The following is a 23120-nucleotide window of genomic DNA, read 5'->3' on the forward strand; positions in this document are numbered from 1 at the left end:
CCTGCCAGCGCTCCTTGCTCCTCCCTTCTGCTGAATGTCTTCATAGTAAGCTACTTGCTATGGTGGCACTCATGCATGCTCGCTCCTGAGCCCAGTTCTGTGTGTCCACAAGACACACAGATCATGGATCATCCCCACGCCCTGCTCCCTCCTCACTGACTGTAATTGACAGCAGCAACAGCCAATAGCTCCCGCTGCTGTATCTGAGCCAATAAGGAGGCAGAGAGCTGAAAAAGCCTCTGCTCTTGTGCACATCGCTGAATCAAGATAGGGCTCAGGTAAGAATTTAGTGGGGCTGGGGGACACAGAAGGTTTTTTACCTTCAAGTATAGAATGCAATTGTGAGCAAAGGTCCACTTCAAGCCTGTAGATCAAAAAAATTAAAAAGATATCTACTGAACATTCAGCACACATCCTGCAACTGTTTGTCAGCCGATATCAGACATATTTCAAAACATTTCTTATGATAAAAACAACTTCATATTGTCAGCTTCTTTCAAATTCTAACCAATCTTGACATATTTTTTTTATATTTAATGGTAAACAAGCACTACATCCCGGGAGTCTTAAATGCCTGTCACCAGCAACTACCAATACAAGAAAGCCTTCCTTCTCCATTGTTATTACATAATAAAAAAAGTGAAAGGGTTATTAATAATACCCATTAATGGGACACACTAGAGACAAAGTGATAAGCCAAGGCAATGCAGACTGTATCTCAAACTGCCAACATACTATTATTTTGCTATATAGAGAATACAGCAAAAGATAAAAATATATACGAGTCATTTATAAAGTCAGAGACCGTGTTGTGCCAGTACTAAAACAAGGTACAGATTATCCTTAATTTGGCCAATAGTGCTTACCTACAGAATTCAAACATCAGTGCTTACCTACAGAATTCAAAGCTAGTACCTAGGGTGGACATAACCAGAAACAAGAAATACATTATTACGAGGGTTCTTCAAAAAGTTTCCACACTTTTTAAATACGTTTCTTCACCACAGAGTGACAACTCTAAACTACAAGGTCAGCCGGCTTGCCAGACAGGCTAGTCACATGACAGTCCCAGGCACGACCAATTACTACTCCTCCCGCCCTCACTGTTTCCAACGAAAATATAAAAGTGCGGAAAATTTCTGAAGACCCCCTCCTAGCATTTCCAGATGGAATACAAAAGATTACTGTATTATGGACACATAGGGGTTGATTTACTAAAGGCAAATAGCCTATGCATTTTGCAAGTGCTGTCAGCAGTGAGTGGTGGGCAAGGGGCTAGTGCCGGAGGTGGCAGCAGAAAAGAGCTCTGCCTGCCAGTATTTCCAATGATCCTTACAGAATCTCTGCCTGTATTTCCAATGCTAATCGCAGAATCCCTGCAAGGTTTTTCAGCATTACTGCCAGTACTGTCAATGGTACTGAACAAATCCTTGCCAGGACTTCCAGTGCTTCGTGAAATGATTTTGGATGCGTCCTCTGACTCAGAGGGGTATTTAGTCAACAGGCCTGTAAGCAGCTGGTGCTGTGTCTTTTTGCCAGCTACCCCACTTGTGCAAAAGAGCTATGTTATACTTCTGAATGCCTCAACCCCTGCCTGGACCTGACTATTCTCTTACAGATACCCTAATGTACATTCTCCACATTTCTTGACCTATCTTATTCCTTGGTGGGGCAATCTTGGGGGCTGCGACCTGGTACCAGCATGCAGCCAAATCCATCTTAACCATCAGGTGCTCTAGTAAAAAATCAGCTGGTGCTTAGACTCCACGCCTCGGGTGAGCCCCCTGGGTTGTAGTAGAAAAGGGCGAAATCTGAGAAAAGCACAGTTCTATATAACTAAAAAATGATATGTTTCCATTTTGAAAAGCAATTACAAATCCACCTCTATCACACAAAGGTCATTAAAACACACACAAAAAAATATATATTGGAGTCCCACTGTAATTTATTACGCTGCAATCAGGTTCATTGTGGTTTAGTTGATTTACTTAAGGTAAATACACAGTTCACTTTGCTACTGAAGTTACACTCTGCAAGAGAATTTTCCCCAGAATTTAGTGAATACAGTGAAGCTTCACTTTGCAAAGAATACCCAATAATGTACAAGGAAATTTTTAAAAATGCATTTTTGCTTGCACATGATTGGATGATGGAGGTCAGCAGAGGTTCATCTCATTCACTAAGATCTAGAGGGGATTCTTTTGCAGAATGCAACTGCTCTTGCAAATTGAACAACCTATCTGCCTTTAGTAGCTCAGCCCCTAGGTTTCATGCTGTTTAGGCAGAAGAAGAAAAAAAATCAATGCTATAGGTGGATATTAGTGGTAGCGTTGAATGTTTTTTTATTTAATTCAAAATGAAAACTTTGAGCATTCACAAGCCCCCCCATTTTGTGCTAGGTTACATACCAGCAATCACGTACAGTAACAAAGTCTGAAGGCCATACAATAGGAATCTACAAAATACAATGATTGACATAGTGGCCAGGGAAAAGTATATCTAACCTCTTTTTTTCTACAGTTTATCTCTAATAAAATTGAGCTTCCTTCATGGCATAACCTTTTAACTCAACTGAGGTGATTTTGCCACAAACTGGGACATATAACTGACAAAATCAAGAACAAAGAATCTTGAGAACCTTTTGAAACATTACTAAATATGACAACTGATAATTTATTTACAAGTTCTACTGAACTAAGCATCTCTCTTCAAAGCACATCAAGGTTATGTTACCAAACTATAAAATAAGCACTAAACACACAGATTTTCAAATCATGACACATCATCAACACTTTCAGGAAAATGACTGTTTCTATGGCTCTATTATTTCCCAAAGTTGCTACATCTCAGAAACAAACATTGCTGCAAGGCACTGGAGTTAAGGCACCCTATTTCCAGAAAAGTATAAATAGTTTAGGTTGACATCTTTTGTTTCACATAAAATGGAATTATGATTTCTGTCAGTAACACTTTTAGGAAAACGTTTGATGTAACCCACGGGTTTCCAAACTTTCTAAACAAAGGGCCAGTTTACTGTCCTTCAAACTTTAGGGGGGCTGGACTGTGGCCAGTGAGTGAGGAAAATGCCCCAACATCAGTGGGAGTAACCAAAGTCACGGGCTTCATGGTCACTGGGAGCAAATAAAAATGATATAGCACCCGTGGTCAGTAGAAAGAGGAATAGTGTCCCATCACTGGAGTCAATGGAAGGAATATTGCCTCATCTTTGGTGTAAGTGGGGGTACACATGCCCCATCATTGGTGTCAGTGAAAGGAATAGTAGGTCACTGTTGGTTTAAGTGGGAGGAATAGTGCTCCATCATTGGTACCAGTGAGAGGAATAGTATCTTATTTGGTGTGAGTGGGAGGAATAGTGTTCCATCTTTTAAATCAGTGGGAGGAATTATGCCCTATTGTTGGTATCAGGGGAAGTAATAGTGCCTCATCGTTGCTGTAAGTGGGAGGAATAATACCCCAATGTTGGTGTTAGTGGAAGGAATAATGCCCCATCGGTGGTGTTAGTGGGAGGAATTACAGTGGGGGAAATAATGATTTGATCCCCTGCAGATTTTGTAAGTTTGCCCACTTAAAAGGAATTTTTTTTTATCATAGGTGTATTTTAAATGATAGAGACAGAATATCAACCAAAAATCCAGAAAAACACATGATACAAATGTTATAAATTGAGTTGCAGTTCAGTAAGAAAAATAAGCATTTGCTCCCTAAGCAAAACATGACTTAGTACTTGGTGGAGAAACACTTGTTGGCAAGAACAGAGTTAAGTTGTTTCTTGTAGTTGGTTTGCACACATCTCAGGAAGGATTTTGGTCCACTCTTCTTTACAGATCTTCTCTAAATTCTTAAGGTTTCTTGGCTGTCGCTTGGCAACTCAAAGTTTCAGGTCCCTCCATACATTTTCTATAGGATTAAGGTTTGGAGACTGGCTAGGCCACTCCATGACCTTTATGCGCTTCTTCCTGAGCCACTCCTTTGTTGCCTTGGCGGTGTGTTTTGGGTCATTGTCACGTTGAAAGACCCATCTTCAGGGAAGAAGGTTTTTCAATACATGGCCCCGTCCGTTGGCCCCTCAATGCGACAAAGTCTGCTTGTACCTTTAGCAGAGAAACAGCCCCCAAAGCATAATGTTTCCACCTCTGTACTTGACTGTAGAGATGGTGTTCTTAGGGTCATAGTAAGCATTTTTCTTCCTCTAAACACGGTGAGTTGAGTTAATGCCAAAGAGCTCAATTTTGGTCTCATCTGACAACAGCAATTTCTCCCAATCCTTCTCTAAATCATTTAGATGTTCATTGGTAAACTTTAGACGGGCCTGTACCTGTGCCTTTTCAAGAGGGGAACCTTGTGGGCGCTGAAGGATTTCAATCGATTGCGGCGTATTGTGTTACCAATAGTTTGTTTAGTGACTGTGGTCCCAACTGCCTTGAGATCATTCACAAGCTCCTCCGTATAGTTCTGGGCTGATCCCTCACTTTTCTCATGATTATCCTTACCCCATGAGGCAAAATCTTACATGGAGCTCTAGAATGAGGGCGATTTATGGTTGTTTTGTATTTCTTTCATTTGCGAATAATCACTCCAACAGTTGTCTCCTTCTCACCAAGCTTCTTGCTGATGGTCTTATATCCCATTCCAGCATTGTGCAGGTCTACAATTTTGTCCCTGACATTCTTTGACAGCTCTTTGTTCTTGCCCATGATGGTAAGGTTTGAATTGAAGAAAGAAATTCTGTGGACAGGTGTCTTTTGTACACATAACGAGTTGTCGTTAGGAGCATCTTCTAAAATTAACAGAACTAGTCTGTGTACCACATGAGCACATACTATAGCCAGTCTGTGGGAGCCAGAATTATTGTTAGTTGGTATGGGATCAAATACTTATTTTTCTGTATACTCCCACTGTATACCCCATTGTTAGAGTAAGTGGAATACATTATGCCTCATCATTGGTGTCAGTGGAAGGAATAGTGCCTCATATCAGTGGGAGGAATAATTCAGAGGGACAGATAAAGGCAAGCAAAAAGCTGCATCTGGTCCAATGGTTGCAATTTGGAGATGCTGGTCTAGTGCATTAGATTCGTTTCGTATGATGTCAATATTTTGTGCAGTTGGCGTATTCCTTCTAAAAGAAATAAAGTCTTAACTGTCCAAATTTTTACATGATGGTTGTAAGGATCAGGCTTGTTTTGAATACTGGTCATCCTCCTTGCTGTGCATATACTCTGCCCACTGTACTATCTTCTCTGATTGCACCTCCCCCAGTACAGGCATTTTCGGTGCTCCCAATCTAGCAGTAGGGATGCTGGGAACAAACATAAAATTCACTGTAAGCACCTACTAACCCAAGCTTTACCCTATTCCCTTACACTTATCACCCTTACACATAAGTAATAAACCTGGAGTTTGACAGGTTAAACCACCCCCTAAAATGAAATGGTAATACCTAACGTTGAAGTAAAGTAATGGTATGTGCATTACAATTCATAATTTTTAGCACAAACGTGTCTTAAATCATACGATAAACCAAATATCTCCTGGTTTTGACGTATATTACCTAAGTTACCCTACATTTTGCAAACAGTCCCACCATCAGGCTTTCTCCGCTGTCATTAAAGTCACATACAACTTCATATGGCACATAAAATCCAGGAGGGGGGAGGGGGTTGGAGGAATAGTTATCCCTTATATAGCCTTGCTATTTAGGATTTTAGGCTATCATGGAAGATTTACCAAACTATGGACCACCTTGGAGGTTGGTCTTATTAACCCAGACCTTACTTCTTTACCTTAGAAAACTAACATGCACAGGCCCTCTAACAACTCCTTACCACTACTAATCTCTACATTTTCTCTTTTGGAAGCTAGAGGATAAGACTCTTTTATGCCATAATTTAAGAAGGGTAAAATGACTGCCCCTCCCACAGATACTGCCGACTCCAGCGTTTGGCTTGAATATTCCCAATTGCAAAAATATCCTGGGACCATGCTCCTTACGCGCTTCCTCACCATATATGGCGGACTTTAAATCCTTACTCTCCCAGTCCACCAGACCTGACCACTTACCCATGATATTTCAAATTCTGTTGAAATAATGCTATCCACAAGGTCCACAGTTTATATCTAAATGGTAGTGGGAAAAACAAAACTTCAGCTTTAGTATAAGCTGGTGGGTGATAAGATCCCTAACAATGCTTAATTACCTCGCTGTCAATGATGTCTGGATCCTACAAATAAAAAAATAAAAAAATGAACTTTATCACAAACTGTGATTGCCAGAGATTGGCAAAAACCTAACACTCCACCTCCAGTTGAATGGGCTTGCGAAATGGATTCCATTAGCCATATGGAACAACTGATTTAATGGGAAAATTATAAATCTAATGCTTACAAGATGCCGATGATGTTTACAAGATGGACAGTGTGGAATTACTTCAGATACTCTTCTAATTCTACTGTATAACTGAAGATAATTTTAGTGCACATAAACACAATACAATAGCCACTTTTTTGGTAAAATGTTGCATAGAGTAAATAGATACCAAACATGTCAAGATTTAAATACCTGTGAAATGGCAACAAACTACAGTACCTAAAATTATCCATGTGAGATGCTTTTAAAAGTCTTTCCAGGTTATCAGTTTAGAGTTAAATGTGTGCTTTGATGCTCTTGCTCTGGCGTTTGCAGCAATACTTCACTTGAGAGGTGCAATCACTTTTTACATATGTGTATAGGACCTACACTTGCATGTGAGTACAGGGAGACAGGAGGGCTTTACATTTAAACACTCCTTGTGATAGCTTGGGCAGTGACAGGTACTCTGTATGAAGAGATCAGGGTTCTTTTAGACCCCTGATCCCTCCTCTGCTCTTCAAGGAAGCTGATCAAACAGAGATCTGTTTGATTTGCTGCTTCCCTGGTAGTACCTTCCAGGAAAACACAACACTGAAACCGGAGATTATGCACTAACATCGCTAAGAGATCGCCTATTTCTAATCACACTGCTGTGCATTCAGACCTGCCATAACCTTGCTTGTCTATTCCAGTAGCACTGGTCAATAGCACAGGATAACAGGTACTGCTCTTTTTACTCTCTGTGCACATTTCAAGTTAAAGTCTAACTCTCGCCAAACTTTCATTTTAAGTTATGAAAACAGTGGAGAAAAGTTAATATTTCTGTATTTCCACCTTTGTGAGAGCCATACAAAGAATTGGCGGGGGGGTTGTGAGGCTGTCACTGGGAAGGGAATAAAAAGAAATAAAAACAGTTTCAAAAGATCTAATCCATCCCCACTCTACTAAAATGTGTTTTTGTTTTTTGTCTGTGTCTCAAATGCAGAGTTTTACTTTCACTTCCTGTGCTGACAGGAAGTGACACACCAAAAGAAACTCACATGGCAAAAAAAACCTGACAGGGGCTCTAACTCTACCCCACTGTATCCCATATGATTAAAAAAGTTTAATTTAAATTTAAGAGGAATTGAAAACCAAAAAAAAAAATTCTGACAGGGTTTTAAGACAGAAGAGAAGAAGAGATCCTATTGGTATTTCTCCCTGACTGAGAGCAGTAATGTAAACTGAGCCCTGCATGCATATTTTGGCACCACATCAGTGCTGTGATGTGACTCTCGTGTGCATGCATGGTAGTGACGTTATATTGGCTTGGCCATTTAAGTGGCCGAACAGAGCAATCCCAGAAGAAAGACCTGAAAAAGATGGGAGCGCCCAAGAGAGCAAAAAGCTCTGGAGCGCAGTGCTGGAGGGCATCGTTTGACAGGTAAGTCTGCCATAATGTGCTAATGTGCAGTGCATGCTGGTACATTATGGCATAAAGGTCCCAGGGGAAGAAGGGGGGTATTTAAAAAAAATAGCAGGGTTTGCTTTAACTTCCAATTGTAAAAAATGTACACATTGCAGAGATTTTTTTTTTTTTAGGGATTCAGAATAACCACAAACATAAAAACTAACATGAAAAAAAGCACAAGCCAGAATTGAATGCATTATGCACACCTTTCTTTAGCATTTCTTCCATCATTAAAGAGGAGCTGTAGCTGCTGACTTTTAATAAAAGGACACTTACCTGTCCAGGGATCCCGCGATGTCGGCACCCTGAGCTGATTCGTCAATCTACTTCGGGTGCAGGTGCTGGCATTGTAAATAATGGAAACCGGCAGTGAAGCCTTCAGGCTTCACAGTCAGTTTCCTACTGCACATGTGCAAGTTATGCTGCGCTTTCTGAATGATTCTGCCATCTTCTGGGACCAGTGTGTGTCCCAGAAGGCAGCAGGGGGAGGGGACAAAAATGTCATAGGTTGCTAATCTTACCTGGAAGTGGGAGCAAGTACTTGTCAATGCCAGGTACCCTCTCCCCCCTCACCCTCAAAAAGTGCCAAATGTGGCAGTGGAGGGTGCAAACAAGTGGAGCTTACACTTTTGGGTGGAGCTCCGCTTTAAGATGAACCTAACAGACAAGACGTGTACTATTATTCGGAAATCGAACTATTTTATGAACAAATATGTTAAAACAAGGTGTTAAAAAAAATTATACATCAAGTCTCCATTCTACAGAAACTCTAACAGAAAACGTAAACATAATCAGGGGATTAAATTGTGTAGTTGTCAAATATTCCTAGCAAAAGATCAATATTCCTACCTTGTTCACGTTGTTGATCTTTCTGCTCCATGGACACCAGAGCTGAAAAATGAGCTTGATCATAGGCCAAGACCAGTGGTGAGCAGTGACATCTATTGGGAGGGACTTCAAGGGGTAAGTAAATTCCACCAAATGGGATAGGTGCAAAGGCTGGAAAAGCATAAATAAATAAAGCTATTTCATTAGGTTAAATGCTACTTAAACAGTAACTAAATACATGCTGAGAAGAAGACTGGAGATAAAAGAAATGATCTGTGTTGGACATAACAACCAATCAGATTCCGGGTTTCATTTTCCCAGAGTAGGTTAGAGAATGAAAGCAAACATCCAAATGCCTGCTAGGGTCAACGCTTTTTTTTTTCAATTTAGCAGGCATCAATCAGCCTGTAAGTATAAACCTACATGCCTTTGACAAGAACAAGGCAAATGAAAGTTTCAATATTTAGCACAGTGGAAGACAGGGAATTCCAATAAAAAGATATAAATAGGCTTTTTCACTGTATAACCCCAAGCACCGTCATCTCAAATACATCACAAGCAGTCATTTCTCAAGGACAAATGCCTATCTATCTCTAATCTTACATGACAAAGTGCCACATACATTCTAGATAGAAAGATGGTTAAAAATAATGTTGTTTTTTCCAATGAATTTTCCGGTGGTCAAAGATGAAGATCAAAGATACAAGGAAAGTCACCTCTGTGATAAATGCAAGTACCATTTCAAGGTAACCTTCATAATTCACCGTTATTTCAGTAGTATTTTCCTAACCTATTGACAGTGTCGTAACGTTAACTGTTGGGCAATGAGCCGAGACATCTTATTTCCAAAAAAAGCCCACGTGTTTTCCACAGTTGGGCCAAGCTATTACCTGGTTATTTCTTCGGTGCTCTAATGTCAGATTATTTCTTCATCTTCAACTGCACAGAATTCATACTGAAAACACTGACCCTACTCGCACTAGCATATTTCAAGTACAGCCTTGGAATACATTTGTCTGTGACATAATAGTCTTTGCAAAAAGTTACAAGGCTAAAAAAAACAAAACAAAAAAAACATAAAATGGCTTTTATGTGTACCTTCTCCTCCAGAGTCACGAAGCATTGTATCAGCCACAACAACAATTGGTCTTCTTAGTATATGAGCAAGGACAAAGACATGGAATTCTTCTAAACTTTCATACACTGGATCCTCTGCATTTTCCACTCTAGGGAAATATAATTAAAAAATTCAAAAACATAAATTAATAGTTTTCTGCTTTATACTGCCTACTATTTTCTTTTCAAAAAATAATCAGTCTGTGAAATCAATCATAATCATTGGTCACATGAGAAGGGAAGAAATGACACTTTATTATGTACAAACTTCCCTTAGCCCCACTGCAGACCCTATATCACACATCATCTTGTACCATTATATAAAAATATTTTTTTATGTAATTACTATTGTACCTTTGGAATGCATGATGTTAACAAGTTAGCACATTTTAAAAGGCATTGGGAGCAAAATAATATGCCTGCTAGGTCCAGTAATACAGAACATGGTACTCGCTCTTTTTTTTTTTTTGTCCAAGAGTGCATGCTAGGAGACCGGGCAACTAATCAAAAGTTCTTCGGCTTGTATAAGTTCTATCTAAAGCTCACATGGGAATTTTTCTCTTCGATGGGTGAATGGAGTGGGGCACAGAGGGAAGGTAAGTAAATGAAAGTGATGTGGGAGGATGCCCACAACTAAGTGAACATGCTGTTTACTATATATATATATATATCTATACAGTATCTCACAAAAGTGAGTACACCCCTCACATTTTTGTGAATATTTTAATTTATCTTTTAATGTGACAACACTGAAGAAATGACACTTTGCTACAATGTAAAGTAGTAAGGGTACATCTTGTATAACAGTTTCAATCTGCTGTCCCATCAAAATAACTCAATACAGCCATTAATGTCTAAACCGGTGGCAATAAAAGTGAGTACACCCCTAAGTGAAATGTCCAAATTGGGCCCAATTGGCCATTTCCCTCCTAGGTGTCATGTGACTCGTTAGTGTTACAAGGTCTCAGGTGTGAATAGGGAGCAGGTGTGTTACATTTGGTGTTATTGCTCTCACTCGCTCATACTGGTCACTGGAAGTTCAACATGGCACCTCATGGCAAAGAACTCTCTGAGCATCTGAAAAAATATTTTTGCTAGGCTATAAGAAGATTGGCAGGACCCTGAAACTGAGCTGCAGCACGGTGGCCAAGACCATACAGTGGTTTAACAGGACAGGTTCCACTCAGAACAGGCCTCACCATGGTCGACCAAAGAAGTTGAGTGCACGTGCTCAGCGTCATATCCAGAGGATGTCTTTGGGAAATAGAAGTATGAGTGCTGCCAGCATTGCTGCAGAGGTTGAAGGGGTGTGGGGTCAGCCTGTCAGTTCTCTGACCATACACCGCACACTGCATCAAATTGGTCTGCATGGCTGTCTTCCAAAAAAGGAAGCCTCTTCTAAAGATGATGCACAAGAAAGCCCGCAAACAGTTGCTGAAGACAAGCAGACTAAGGACATGGATTACTGGAACCATGTCCTGTGGTCTGATGAGACCAAGATAAACTTATTTGGTTCAGATAGTGTAAATCGTGTGTGGCGGCAAACAGATGAGGAGTACAAAGACAAGCCTGTCTTTGCTACAGTCAAGCATGGTAGTGGGATTGTCATGGTCTGGGGCTGCTGGCATTGGGAAGCTACAATTCATTGAGGGAACCATGAATGCCAACATGTACTGTGACATACTGAAGCAGAACATGATCCCCTCCCTTCGGAGACTGGGCCACAGGGCAGTATTCCGACATGATAATGACCCCAAACACACCTCCAAGACAACCACTGCCTTCCTAAAGAAGCTGAGGGTAAAGATGATGGATTGGCCAAGCATGTCTCCGACCTAAAGGGCATCTTCAAACTTAAGGTGGAGGAGCGCAAGGTCTCAAACATCCACCAGCTCCGTGGTGTCATCATGGAGGAGTGGACGAGGACTCCAGTGGCAACCTGTGAAGCTATGGTGAACTTCATGCTCAAGAGGGTTAAGGCAGTGCTGGAAAAGAATGGTGGCTACACAAAATATTGACACTTTGGGCCCAATTTGGACATTTTAACTTAGGGGTGTACTCACTTTTGTTGGTAGAGGTTTAGACATTAATGGCTGTGTGTTGAATTGTTTTTAGGGGACAGCAAATTTACAGTTATACAAGCTGTACACTCACTACTCTACATTGTAGCAAAGTGTAATTTTTTCAGTGTTGTCACATGAAAAGATATAGTAAGCAGCCCGTTCATTTGAATGGGTTGCTGTATCTGCGGAAAATACAGGAAAAAGGTCCTTGAACCTTTTTAAAATTGCAGCCACACTGAAACAGCCTGGTGCACCATGTGATTTTCAAATTTGTGCGGGTGCATTTATAAGAATTCCCATACCTGCATAAGTGTGAACCTAGTCTAAATCAGCCCTAGTATGTATTTATGTAGAAATTTGCAATGCCCATGTGCTACTGCAGTCTACATGCCGGCCTAAACTGCAGCAATGGGAGAGAGTTGAGGAAAGACCTAGTGACCAACCTCGTAATGAAATTGCCAAAATTAATTCTGTGGAAAAGACTATCAAGTGTATTGGACATGGTACCTAGAGAGCTGTTGCTCATAGATTTGCCTAGAGTTGGATATGACTGAATGTATATATACAGACAGGGCGGGGATATGGGATGGGCAAGATGGGCGGCTGCCCTGGGCACGGTGGTATCATGAGAGATGTGGGGGGCACCATGAGGAGATTGGGGGGGGAGGGAATCTGTGTTGGGAGGGGGAATCTGGGGGGCAGCAGGGGATATGAATTGTTCTAAGAGGAGAATTTGAGGAGGGGGAGGGGTTGCTAGGAGTTTTGATTTGGTGACATGGTGAGATTTGGGGGGGGGGGGGGGATTTGTGCTAGTAGGGATGATTGGGAGGTATTTGTGCTAGGAGGGGAAAATTTGGGGGAATTTGTGTTAAGAGGGTGGAGAATTTGTGCTGGGGGGGGATGTCTACAGGGAGAGGAAATTTGAGGGGTAGAGGATTTGTGCTAGGAGTGATTTTTTTTTTTGGGGGGGGGGTCAAAAACATAAAATAAGGTCAAAACTTGACAACTTTCAATTGTATCCAATTAGGCGGGTCCTTGCGCTACATAGTTTAAGGGCTCTTTCACACGGTCCGCCTCCGCAGGCGGATCCGTGTTGCTCAGCGGGGATCGATCCGCGATCCCCGCTGAGCCGGGCGGATGACAGCTCCGTCTCCGCTTGCAGAGCGGAGAGGGAGGTGTCTCAGCACCCGCTGCCCTCTTGTCCGCTCTCATCAGATCCGCTCCGCTCCGATTACTGAACGGATGGAAAAATAGGGTTTCCATCCGTCCAGATTTCAGCACAGGATCGGATGCGGAGGGCAGCGGGTGTCAGCGGAGGTCACCTCCGCTGACACCCGCTGCCCCATAGAGCTGCATGGAGGATCCGATCAGATCCGCCTAAAAAACTGACAGGCGGATCTGATCGGACCGCCCGTGTGAAAGAGCCCTAAGGCAAATCCAAAGGATAATTGTACAAGAGAATTGAACATGTATGGCCAGCCTAACAGTAAACTTCTGATGTGTACAAATTGTGACACTAATGGTTGCCACGGTTCAGACAATTTGTAATTGCTCTTTGCACTATGAAATAAAGGTCTCAGTCTGAACCGCATGTGATGCTGCAGCTGCAGAGGAAGTCTCTCTCGACAACCCTAAACAGAGAGCAAAGTCAACAAGCTTTATAAAGAAAAGCATTATTTTAGAATCTGCCCACAAGCAACAAAAGGGATTCTGAGAAATGTGGCTCCATAAGCAATCACAGCACACTGGCCTTATTCATCATATACATCCATTAGTGAACAATTTATTTTTCCCATAAGGGTATGTCTGTTTTAAAATAATGCAGAACAATATTCTCTGGAGCCTGGTACACTCTTTATTACAGTTAATCCGAGGCATTTAAAAATACATTTTGCCTGAGATTTAATGAATGCATATATAATAGCTGCTGCTAAGCTATTTCTTTCAAGCAAGTGCAAATTGATTCAGAAAAAAAAAAAAAAAAAAAAAAACATACAATCAGGAGGCAGATACTGAAAAGCAGAGCTGAGGCCAAGCAGGGTGTTTGATGGTAATCATGCTCTGCTGATTGCGTCTGAGGAATTCATTCAGCTGCTTCTGTCACTGCTTTCTTCCTGGTCCTAAACAATTTCACAAATATTGTTTGTGCCGGATCTGATACTGCATCTCTCACAACCAGATCAAGACCACCAATCACTCTCTGACCCAGTAATGCCAACTCATTCTTCTCAAGTCAGGTATCAAAATCAGCCCTCTCAATGCCCAACTATGGGTATGATTTACTGATAGAGGTGGTTCCCGGGTTACAAACATCCAACTCCTACTTACAAAAGGAGGGAGACAACAGGAATTGAGAGGAAATCCACCCCTAGGAAGGGAAATTCACTCCTGTAAGAGTTCTCATGGGAAAAATAGAATTTTTGTAAGAACTTAACGTAAAATGATTTTCTCTGAGTCCTCTGACAGTCGCCGCCCACTCATACAATCTGCACGTCTGGGGTATTGGCCTTCTCCACAGGAGTAAGCTAGGCAGAAGATTTTGTTAGAACATTCACAAAAACTTTGCATAGACACACCTACAGGGGGCTGTCCCTCTGGTCAATACCCCCAGCTAGCTTCATTCCCAATTCAGTTTGGTAGCAAGCAGTATAGAGATCCATGAACCCCAAAAAAGAGGGGTGGGGGCGGCGACTGTCAGAGGACTCAGAGAAAAGAATTTTACAGTAAGTTCTTACAAAAATTCTATTTTCTCTTACGTCCTCTGATAGTCGACGCCCACTCATACAATCTGAACTTCTGGGACATCCTAAAGCAGTGTAGATGTGAGGGGTGGGAAACGTAACCGTCAAAAAGGCAACGCAGCACCCAGGTCAGAGAAAATAACCTTTTCTGAACCAGAAAGGTAAGCACTGGGCAACAAGAAGCTCAACAGGAGTGAAAACCCAGGAAAGCAAAACAAAAAGGGGAAACCCCCAAGAGGAGGAGACAGGCCAAAACTACCCTGTCTCCCCTAAGGCACTGCTGCACTCAAAACTGTGCGGCCAAAAGAGGCATCCGCTGATGCCAAGACATCAAGTTTGTAAAATTTTGTAAAGGTATGCATGGACGACCAGGTCGCCGCTTCGCACACCTGAGTCACAGACGCCTGATGGCGAAAGGCCCAAGGCGCACTAACCGCTCTGGTAGAGTGCGCAGTGACAGGGAAAGGCGGAACCTGATCCCTAATCGAATAGGCCTGCCCAATCGCCTGTCTGATCCATTTAGAAATGGTAGCCGCAGACGCAGCCATACCCTTCCAAGGTCCCTCAGGAGGGACAAAAAGACAATCCGACTTACTGAAGGATTCAGTAGACGACAGGTAAACCCTGATCGCCCGGACCACATCCAAGGAATGCAAGGCAAACTTCTTAGGATGCTTAGGCTTCGCACACAGCGAAGGTAAGACAATGTCCTCGTTGAGATGGAAGTCTGAAACCACCTTCGGAAGAAGGGACTGATGAGGTCGCAAGACCACTTTATCCCTATGAACAACCAGATAGGGAGAGCGGCAAGACAGGGCCGCCAACTCCGACACTCTGCGAGCAGATGTGATCGCCACCAGAAAGGCAACTTTCCATGACAGCACCGGCAGAGGAATCTCCCGGATGTTCTCAAGGGGAGGACGTTGCAAAACGGACAGAACCAAATTCAGGTCCCAAGGGGGCAAGGGTGCCCTCCTAGGGGGAGCCAGATGACGCACCCCTTGAATGAAGGTGCGGATCACGGAATTCAACGCCAAGGGGCGCTGAAAGAGAATGGCCAGCGCAGACAACTGGTCTTTAATAGTGGTCAGCCCAAGACGCTGCTCCACACCAGTTTGCAGGAAAGCCAACACTCTCGCCACCGAAAAGGAGCGTGGATGGAACCCCTGCGACTCGCAGCAGGCGAAATAAGCCTTCCAGGTACGATAATAAATCTTACCCGAGGAAGCTTTCCTGGCCTTGAGCAAGGTAGGAAAGACCGCCGACGAGAGACCTCTGTCTCTCAAGACCTGGGTTTCAACAGCCACGCCGTCAAAGCCAGCGACTGTAAAAACAGGATGGAAGATCGGCCCTTGAGACAGATGATCGTCCTCTTAGCGGGAGCCGTCAGGGAGGCTCGACGACCAGTCGCATGATGTCCACGTACCAAGACCGACGCGGCCAGTCTGGGGCCACCAGAATCACCAACTTTGGTTCCGAGACCAACCTGCGAAGGCATCCGGACAACAACTGAATCGGGGGAAAGGCATAAATCAGCCGATACTGATGCCAAGGCACCACCAACGTGAACAGATCCACGTCCGGGGATCCCCAACGCGCACACAGCATCCGAAACGCCTTTGGGTGGAGGGACCATTCCCCTTGGTCCAGGGTCTGGCGACTCAGATAGTCCGCCTGCCAGTTCTCCACACTTGGAATGTGAACTGCCGAAATCGCCGGGACCTGCGTCTCAGCCCAGGCCAGAATCTCGCCCACTTCCTTGGCCGCACAGGGCACTCCTGGTACCCCCTTGGTGATTGATGTAAGCCACCGCAGTTGCGTTGTCCATCTGGACACGCACTGGGCAGCCCTGAAGTCGATTCGACCAACGGAGCAAACAGAGCCTGATTGCCCGCAGTTCCAAGACATTTATCGGCAGGGAGGATTCCCCCTCCGACCAAGTGTCCCGGGCAGACAACTTGCCCAGAACTCCACCCCAGCCCGACAGGCTGGCCTATGTGGTGACCACAGTCCATAGCAACGGACGAAAGGACTTGCCTTCCTTCAGAGCCGGAGACTGGAGCCACCAAAGGATCATACTTGGGGGCTCAAAGAAAATCCTCCGTTCCAAAGACTGAGGATGTCTGTCCCACCAGAACAGAATCTCCCCTTGTAGAGATCTCGTGTGAAACTGTGCAAATGGGATCGCCTCGAAAGCCGACACCATCAAGCCCAGGGACCGCATGCAGGTCCGAAGTGGGGAGAACTCGTTGTCCCTGAGACAACCTGACCTTGTCCTGCAGGATCCGGAGCTTGTCCTCCAGAAGAAAGACCTTCGCCTGGACGGAGTCCAGAATCATCCCCAGGTAAGGGAGGAGAACAGAAGGGGACAAAGCCGACTTCTGAAAATTGATGGTCGACAGATTGCGCCACAGAGTGGCACTGGAGCTCGACCTTAATAGGAGATCGTCCAGGTAACCGACGATGGCAATCCCCTGTACCCGTAACAGGGCTAGAACAGGAGCCAACACTTAGGTAAAAACCCTTAGAGCTGAAACGTGGCCGAAAGGCATCGCCACAAACTGATAGTGCTCCTCAGCTATTGCAAATCTCTGATGACCCTCATAAATAGGGATGTGTAGATACGAATCCTTGAGGTTGGAGGAAGCCAGGAAAACCCCAGGACTCAGGGATGCCACCTCCGACCGGAGGGACTCCATGTGGAACTTCTGAACGCGCACAAAGCGGTTTAGAAACTTTAAGGCCAGAATCGGACACACCTTTCCCTCCCTTCTGGGCACTGTGAACAGATTCGAGTAAAAACCCAGAAACCGGTCCTGCCGTGGAACTGGCATGACCACCCCTTGAGCAAGTGGATCCTGAACCGCCCGAAGGAGAGCTCGGAAACGATCGGGGTTAAATGAAGATTTGAGGGGAAGAATCTGTCTGCGGGGTGAGATCGAAAACTCAATCTTGTACCCTGAACGAATGAGTTCTTGAACCCACCTGTCTTGAATCTTGGACAGCCAAGGCTCGGGAAAACAACTCAGACGTCCTCCCACCCTACAAACGGGTGAGGGCGCCCCTTCAGGACGAGGCGGCCAGAGCCGCCGTGCCAGTGTGGGCGGCGTTTGACTTGCCCCCCAATGCTTCATCTGGCCACTAGAGACCTTGAAGGACTTACCTTTGTCATGTGCCTTAAAGGCACGAAAGGACCCCTGGTTAAGTTAAAAGGAGGGACCCCGCTTGCCACGGGATGATTGTCCTCTGGACATCTGGGGCAAAAGAGTGCTCTTGCCCCCAGTGAGCCCCTTGACCAGTTTATCCAGAGAGTCCCCAAAAAGACGACTCCCCGCATAAGGGATGACAGACACTGTCTTCTTGGAAGACTGGTCGGCCGACCAGCTTTTGAAACAAACGATGCGACGAATCGCAACAGCGACAGCTTAAAGTTGTGCGACTAAAGGGGCCTCAATTAAGGCCGTGTCCCACAGGTACAGAACGGCCTGGCCCATTTGATCCACCATTTCCAGAGCAGGAGGAGAGGTGGAGTCTGCAATTAGAGTGCGCTTAAGCGCCTTGGCCCACTCCACAACAGTCTGAGAGACCATTACCGAAGCGAACACGGGTTTCAGCCAGGAACCCGCAACCAGATAGATGTGGCGGGAAAGTGTTTCCACTCGCCTATCTGCCGGGTCTGACAACACCGGAAAATTCTCCATGGGCATAAAAGTGGCTTTATTTAACCTGGACACAGTGCGGTCCACCTTAGGAGCCGCAGTCCAGCGAGAATCCACCGGATCCGCAAAGGGATAACGTTACTGAAATCTCTTTGGCACCACACAATTATGTTTTATACGTCGCCATTGTTCATTCACGGTTTAGTGAAACTCTTCGGGACAAGGAAAAAACCAGACCCGATTTTTGGGCTTTGGGGGTCCCAAAGGAAAACCGCTTACCCGACAGGTGGGGCTCATCCTCCAAATTTGAAGTATCCTTAACAAAGCTAATAAGCGTGGACACCGCAGCGTGGCCCCGTGCTGATCCGGAGGAGGAATCCCCTTCCTCCCCATCCGACTGAGAGGACTGAGACCCCTCAGGGGGTACGTTGTCCGTGGCAACCAAATCTGGCTCTGATTCAGAAGACTGAGAGGGCATGGGCCTTTTCTTAGAAGCCCGGTCAGACATTAAAAAATCCACTTTTGACGCTAAAGTCGCAAGTGCAGCAGTAAGTGGGACTATAGCAGGGGATTCAGGAGTACCTGAACCCTCTACCTGATCTGGGGGGAATCTGCTATCCTGGGACTCCATAATAGCAATTTTAATTTAAATGAAGATGGCCCTTTAAATCGGCGATTTCCGCGGTCCCAATCGCAAATGCACTGCAAATGGAGAGCAAGTCCTGTGCTACAGGATAGTGCAAAAAAAATGAATGCTAGCAGGAATGCAGGCCAGGAAATACAGTAAACTCCCCCCCCCACAGTGTGCTATACTTGCCCTACGCTGCTGAACGATCTGAAGGGAAGAAAGAGGAAGTGACCTCATGCCCCTAAAGGCAGAAACAGCCCTGAGCCACAAAAAAATGGTTGTTAATACAAGTCTATGGGAAAAGCTCTGGGAAAATGGCCGCTGTCCACACAAGGACATTTGCCCACACTAAAGGTGGTGCCCAATCGGCGCCAAAAGCATAGCAGGAAATGGCTGCTGCCCTCACTATGAGGCCAAGCAGCCTGCCCACGCCAAAAATGGCCCCCACACACCATGTACTATACCCCAAATAGTTGCACAAGCACCTTAGGGACATAGGGGACCCCCGCAACCCCCCCATACAGCGGTGGAACCGCCACAGCGCCCCCGCAGTGACCAGGAAGGGACACACAGGGACCGCACCTACAGACATGAGGGGGACATCACAGAACCCATACCGAACTGCCATCCCCATAAAACAGAGGGCCCACATACACACCCTGACAGACATGTCAGAGACAGAGGGGTATAATGGTACTCACCGGTCCAGCGAAAATGTGGGTACCGCTCTGCGACAGGAAGCCTCCCACCCTGAGAGGGGGTGCCGTCAGCCGAAGGGGACGCTAGCAACACGTGGGCGTACCGCAGTTGAGACACCCCGGCGAAGATAGCAACTTTGCAGGCTCGACCCTGAGGTCAGGGACATAGTCGTTTTTTGCGAGGCCTGGGCGTACCAATAACCTGCTAACGCTCGATGGCAGGCTGGGATTCCGTAAGGCTCTAGAATAACCAGTGCGATTCCCAGGTCCGCAAACGATGTAGTCTTTTAAAAGAAAAAATACTTTTTCTAGAGAGAAAACATAAAAAGAAGAAAAAAGCTGACACCGCAGCCCCAGCCAGGGAAAAGCCAGCCTACTCTTAAGCTAGGCAGCAGAAAACTGGATTGGGAATGAAGCTAGCTGGGGGTATTGACCAGAGGGACAGCCCCCTGTAGGTGTGTCTATGCAAAGTTTTTGTGAATGTTCTAACAAAATCTTCTGCCTAGCTTACTCCTGTGGAGAAGGCCAATACCCCAGACATGCAGATTGTATGAGTGGGTGGCGACTGTCAGAGGACGTAAGAGAAAAGGTGTATCCACTGAAGCTTTAATCACCAATCCTTGTTTTCACGGCAACCCAAAATATTCAAAATCCAATTGTCATATGGAAAGAAAGTGAGGTGAAATCTTCTGAACAGGGACTTAGACAGCAAAACGAATGTCACAGGGGTGTTATCCCTTCCCTATACTATCCAAAAACCTTAAAAGATTTTTTTTTTGAGCTGGAGCTACACTTAAAAAATTTACCTGTTACGACTTACATACAAATTCAACTTAAGAACAAACCTACAGATCCCTATCTTGTTTGTGACCTGGGGACTAACTGTAATCTGGTGGGTAAGGCCAAATTTGAATTTTTACTTGAAATAAATATATTTCCTTTCAAAAAAGTTAGCTGATATGTTAATAAATCCATATTTAACCAGTAAAGGCGGTCCTCGGATTACAAACAAAATAGGGACTGTAGGTTTGTTCTTAAAGAGGTTGTAAACCTCAGAATTTTTTTTTTAAAAAAACAAACACCTGAAAGACAAACACATAATGTGTATGCGATGCATACTAGCTCATTATGAAATACTTACCTTAGAACGAAGCTCCGCAGTGCCGCTCACTCACCTCTCTCACAGGCGACATGTTCGGTCGCTCTTCTTCCGGGTTTGCGGCATCCGGCCATCTGATTGGCTGAAGCTGCGGTGACTGGGCTCTGAAGGAACGGCACCAGTGGCCGTTCCTTCAGAGCGCATTCGCCAGTGATGTTACTGGCTGCATGCAAGCTAAATATCTCCTAAACGGTGCATGTTTAGGAGATATTTACAGTACCTATAGGTAAGCCTTATCATAGGCTTACCTATAGGTACACGTTGCAGAGGAGGGTTTACTTCCTCTTTAAGTCGAATTTGTAAGTCAGAATAAGTAAATTTTTTAAGCTTAGCTCCAGCAAAAATATTAATTTTTAAGTTTTTTTGGCTAGCAAAGGGAAGGGTTAACACCCCTGTACCATTTGTTTTGCTGTCTGTACTGTTCAGAAGATGTCATCTCACTTTCTGTCCCTATGACAACTGGATTCTGAAAATGTTGGGTTGTTGTGGAAACAAGGATTAGACACCTTTTTCCATTAGAACTCTTACAGGCATGAATTTCCCTTCATAGGGGTAGATTTCTCCTCACTTCCTGTTGTCTCTCTCCGTTTGTAAGTAGGAGTTGTTTGTAAGTCGGATGTTGGTAACCGGGGGACCGCCTGTACTAGGGACAACTCCCCATATCCACATCCTAGATACGGAACAGAGCAGATAGAAGAAAGGGCAATCTCTTCAGAAAGAGCAGGACTTATAAGTATATGGAGTTGTTACTGAGGTGAGCACATTCACAATATTTAGGATAAAAAATATATATTTTTACTCTGTATTCCAAAGGTTGCTTTTTTTTTTTTTAACATGTGATCAGCAGCAGAGGACTAAAGGCTCCTCCTGCTTATGTTTCCCTGCAGACAGGCTGGGAAAGAGCTGGGTCATATAACAGCTGTATATCGATTAGGAAAAAGGTACTTAGATATTTTATTTTTATTTAAATAATTACAGTGCCATCATCCACATACAGAAAGAGAAGGGATAACGTAAATTAAACTGTGCGCGTTTATTATCACTTTAACTGAAAATCTTCTGACCTCCGAAACACATTAGCTGTTTTCTTAGTGTAAACCAGTAAATTATTTGGACTCTTTTATCACTTGGTCTGGCTCCTTCCATTGGTGCATTTTTTTTTTTTTGTATATTGTTTCTAGTTCCTGATCTTTGCTGACAGTATTAGGACAGGAGATGTACCAGGGGATTGGAGGAAGGCTAACGTGATTCCGATATTCAAAAAGGGCCAGAGGCATATCCCGGGAAATTATAGGCCTGTCAGTTTGACATCAATAGTATGTAAACTTTTGGAGGGGATGATAAGGGACTATATCGTAGAGTATGCTAAAGACAACAACATCATCAGCAGTAATCAGCACGGGTTTACAAATGGGCGTTCTTGTCAAACCAATCTCTTAGCATTCTACGAGGAGGTGAGCTGTGAGCTAGATAGGGGCAGACCAGTGGATGTGGTGTACTTGGATTTCGCTAAGGCGTTTGATACAGTTCCCCACAAGCGCTTAATTTATAAAATAAGGTCTGCAGGTATCGACAGCAGGGTTTGCTCTTGGATACGGAACTGGCTAAAAGGGCGTGTCCAAAGGGTGGTAATAAACAGCGCATACTCAGACTGGTCTGAGGTAGTAAGCGGGGTGCCCCAGGGCTCAGTGCTGGGACCAACCTTGTTCAATTTATTCATAAACAGCATTGAGGACGGGATCAGTAGTTCGTTATCAGTTTTTGCAGATGACACAAAATTGGCCAGGGCAATAACTGCACAGCATGAAGCAGATATCCTACAGAATGACCTGGACAAAATAACGGAGTGGGCAACGACATGGCAAATGAGGTTTAACGTGGAGAAGTGTAAGGTTTTGCACTTGGGGACTAAAAACATAAAAACACAATACACGTTAGGAGTTGAACCCTTGGGGGAATCAAAAATGGAGAAAGATCTGGGAATCTTGGTTGATGATAGATTAGGCAACAGCATGCAATGTCAAGCGGCAGCTGCCAAAGCCAGCAGATTATTAGCATGCATAAAGAAAGGGATGTATTCCAGAGATAAGACTATAATCCTTCCACTTTATAAAACTCTGGTCTGACCGCATCTGGAGTATTCTGTCCAGTTCTGGTCGCCAGTTCTCAGGAGGGATGTGTTGGAGCTGGAGAGAGTCCAGAGAAGGGCAACTAAACTGATTAGGGGGTTGGAGGACCTTAACTATGAAGAGCGGCTGCAATCGCTCAATTTATTCTCCCTGGAGAAGAGACGTCTGAGGGGGGACATGATAGTAATTTATAAATATCTTAATGGGGATCTCAGCTTAGAAGAAAAGCTGTTCATTCGAAGGAATTGCATGAGGACTCGAGGACTTACAATGCGATTAG

The 23120-nt window shown here is 44.3% G+C and overlaps 1 protein-coding gene across 1 annotated transcript in view; it reads right to left on the bottom strand.

Moving 5' to 3' along the window:
• Window positions 1-23120, bottom strand: part of OTUD7A (OTU deubiquitinase 7A) — a 452998-nt gene that overhangs the window by 32421 nt on the left and 397457 nt on the right. The window contains exons 10-11 of the mRNA XM_082256697.1: window positions 9746-9873; window positions 8669-8818 (exon numbers count right to left, since the gene is read on the bottom strand). Of these exons, the coding sequence (XP_082112823.1) occupies window positions 8669-8818; window positions 9746-9873 (278 nt within the window). The remainder of the gene's footprint in view (window positions 1-8668; window positions 8819-9745; window positions 9874-23120) is intronic.

Source organism: Pelophylax lessonae, assembly GCF_965119305.1.
Source record: "Pelophylax lessonae genome assembly, chromosome: 4".
NCBI classification, from domain to species: Eukaryota; Metazoa; Chordata; class Amphibia; order Anura; family Ranidae; genus Pelophylax; species Pelophylax lessonae.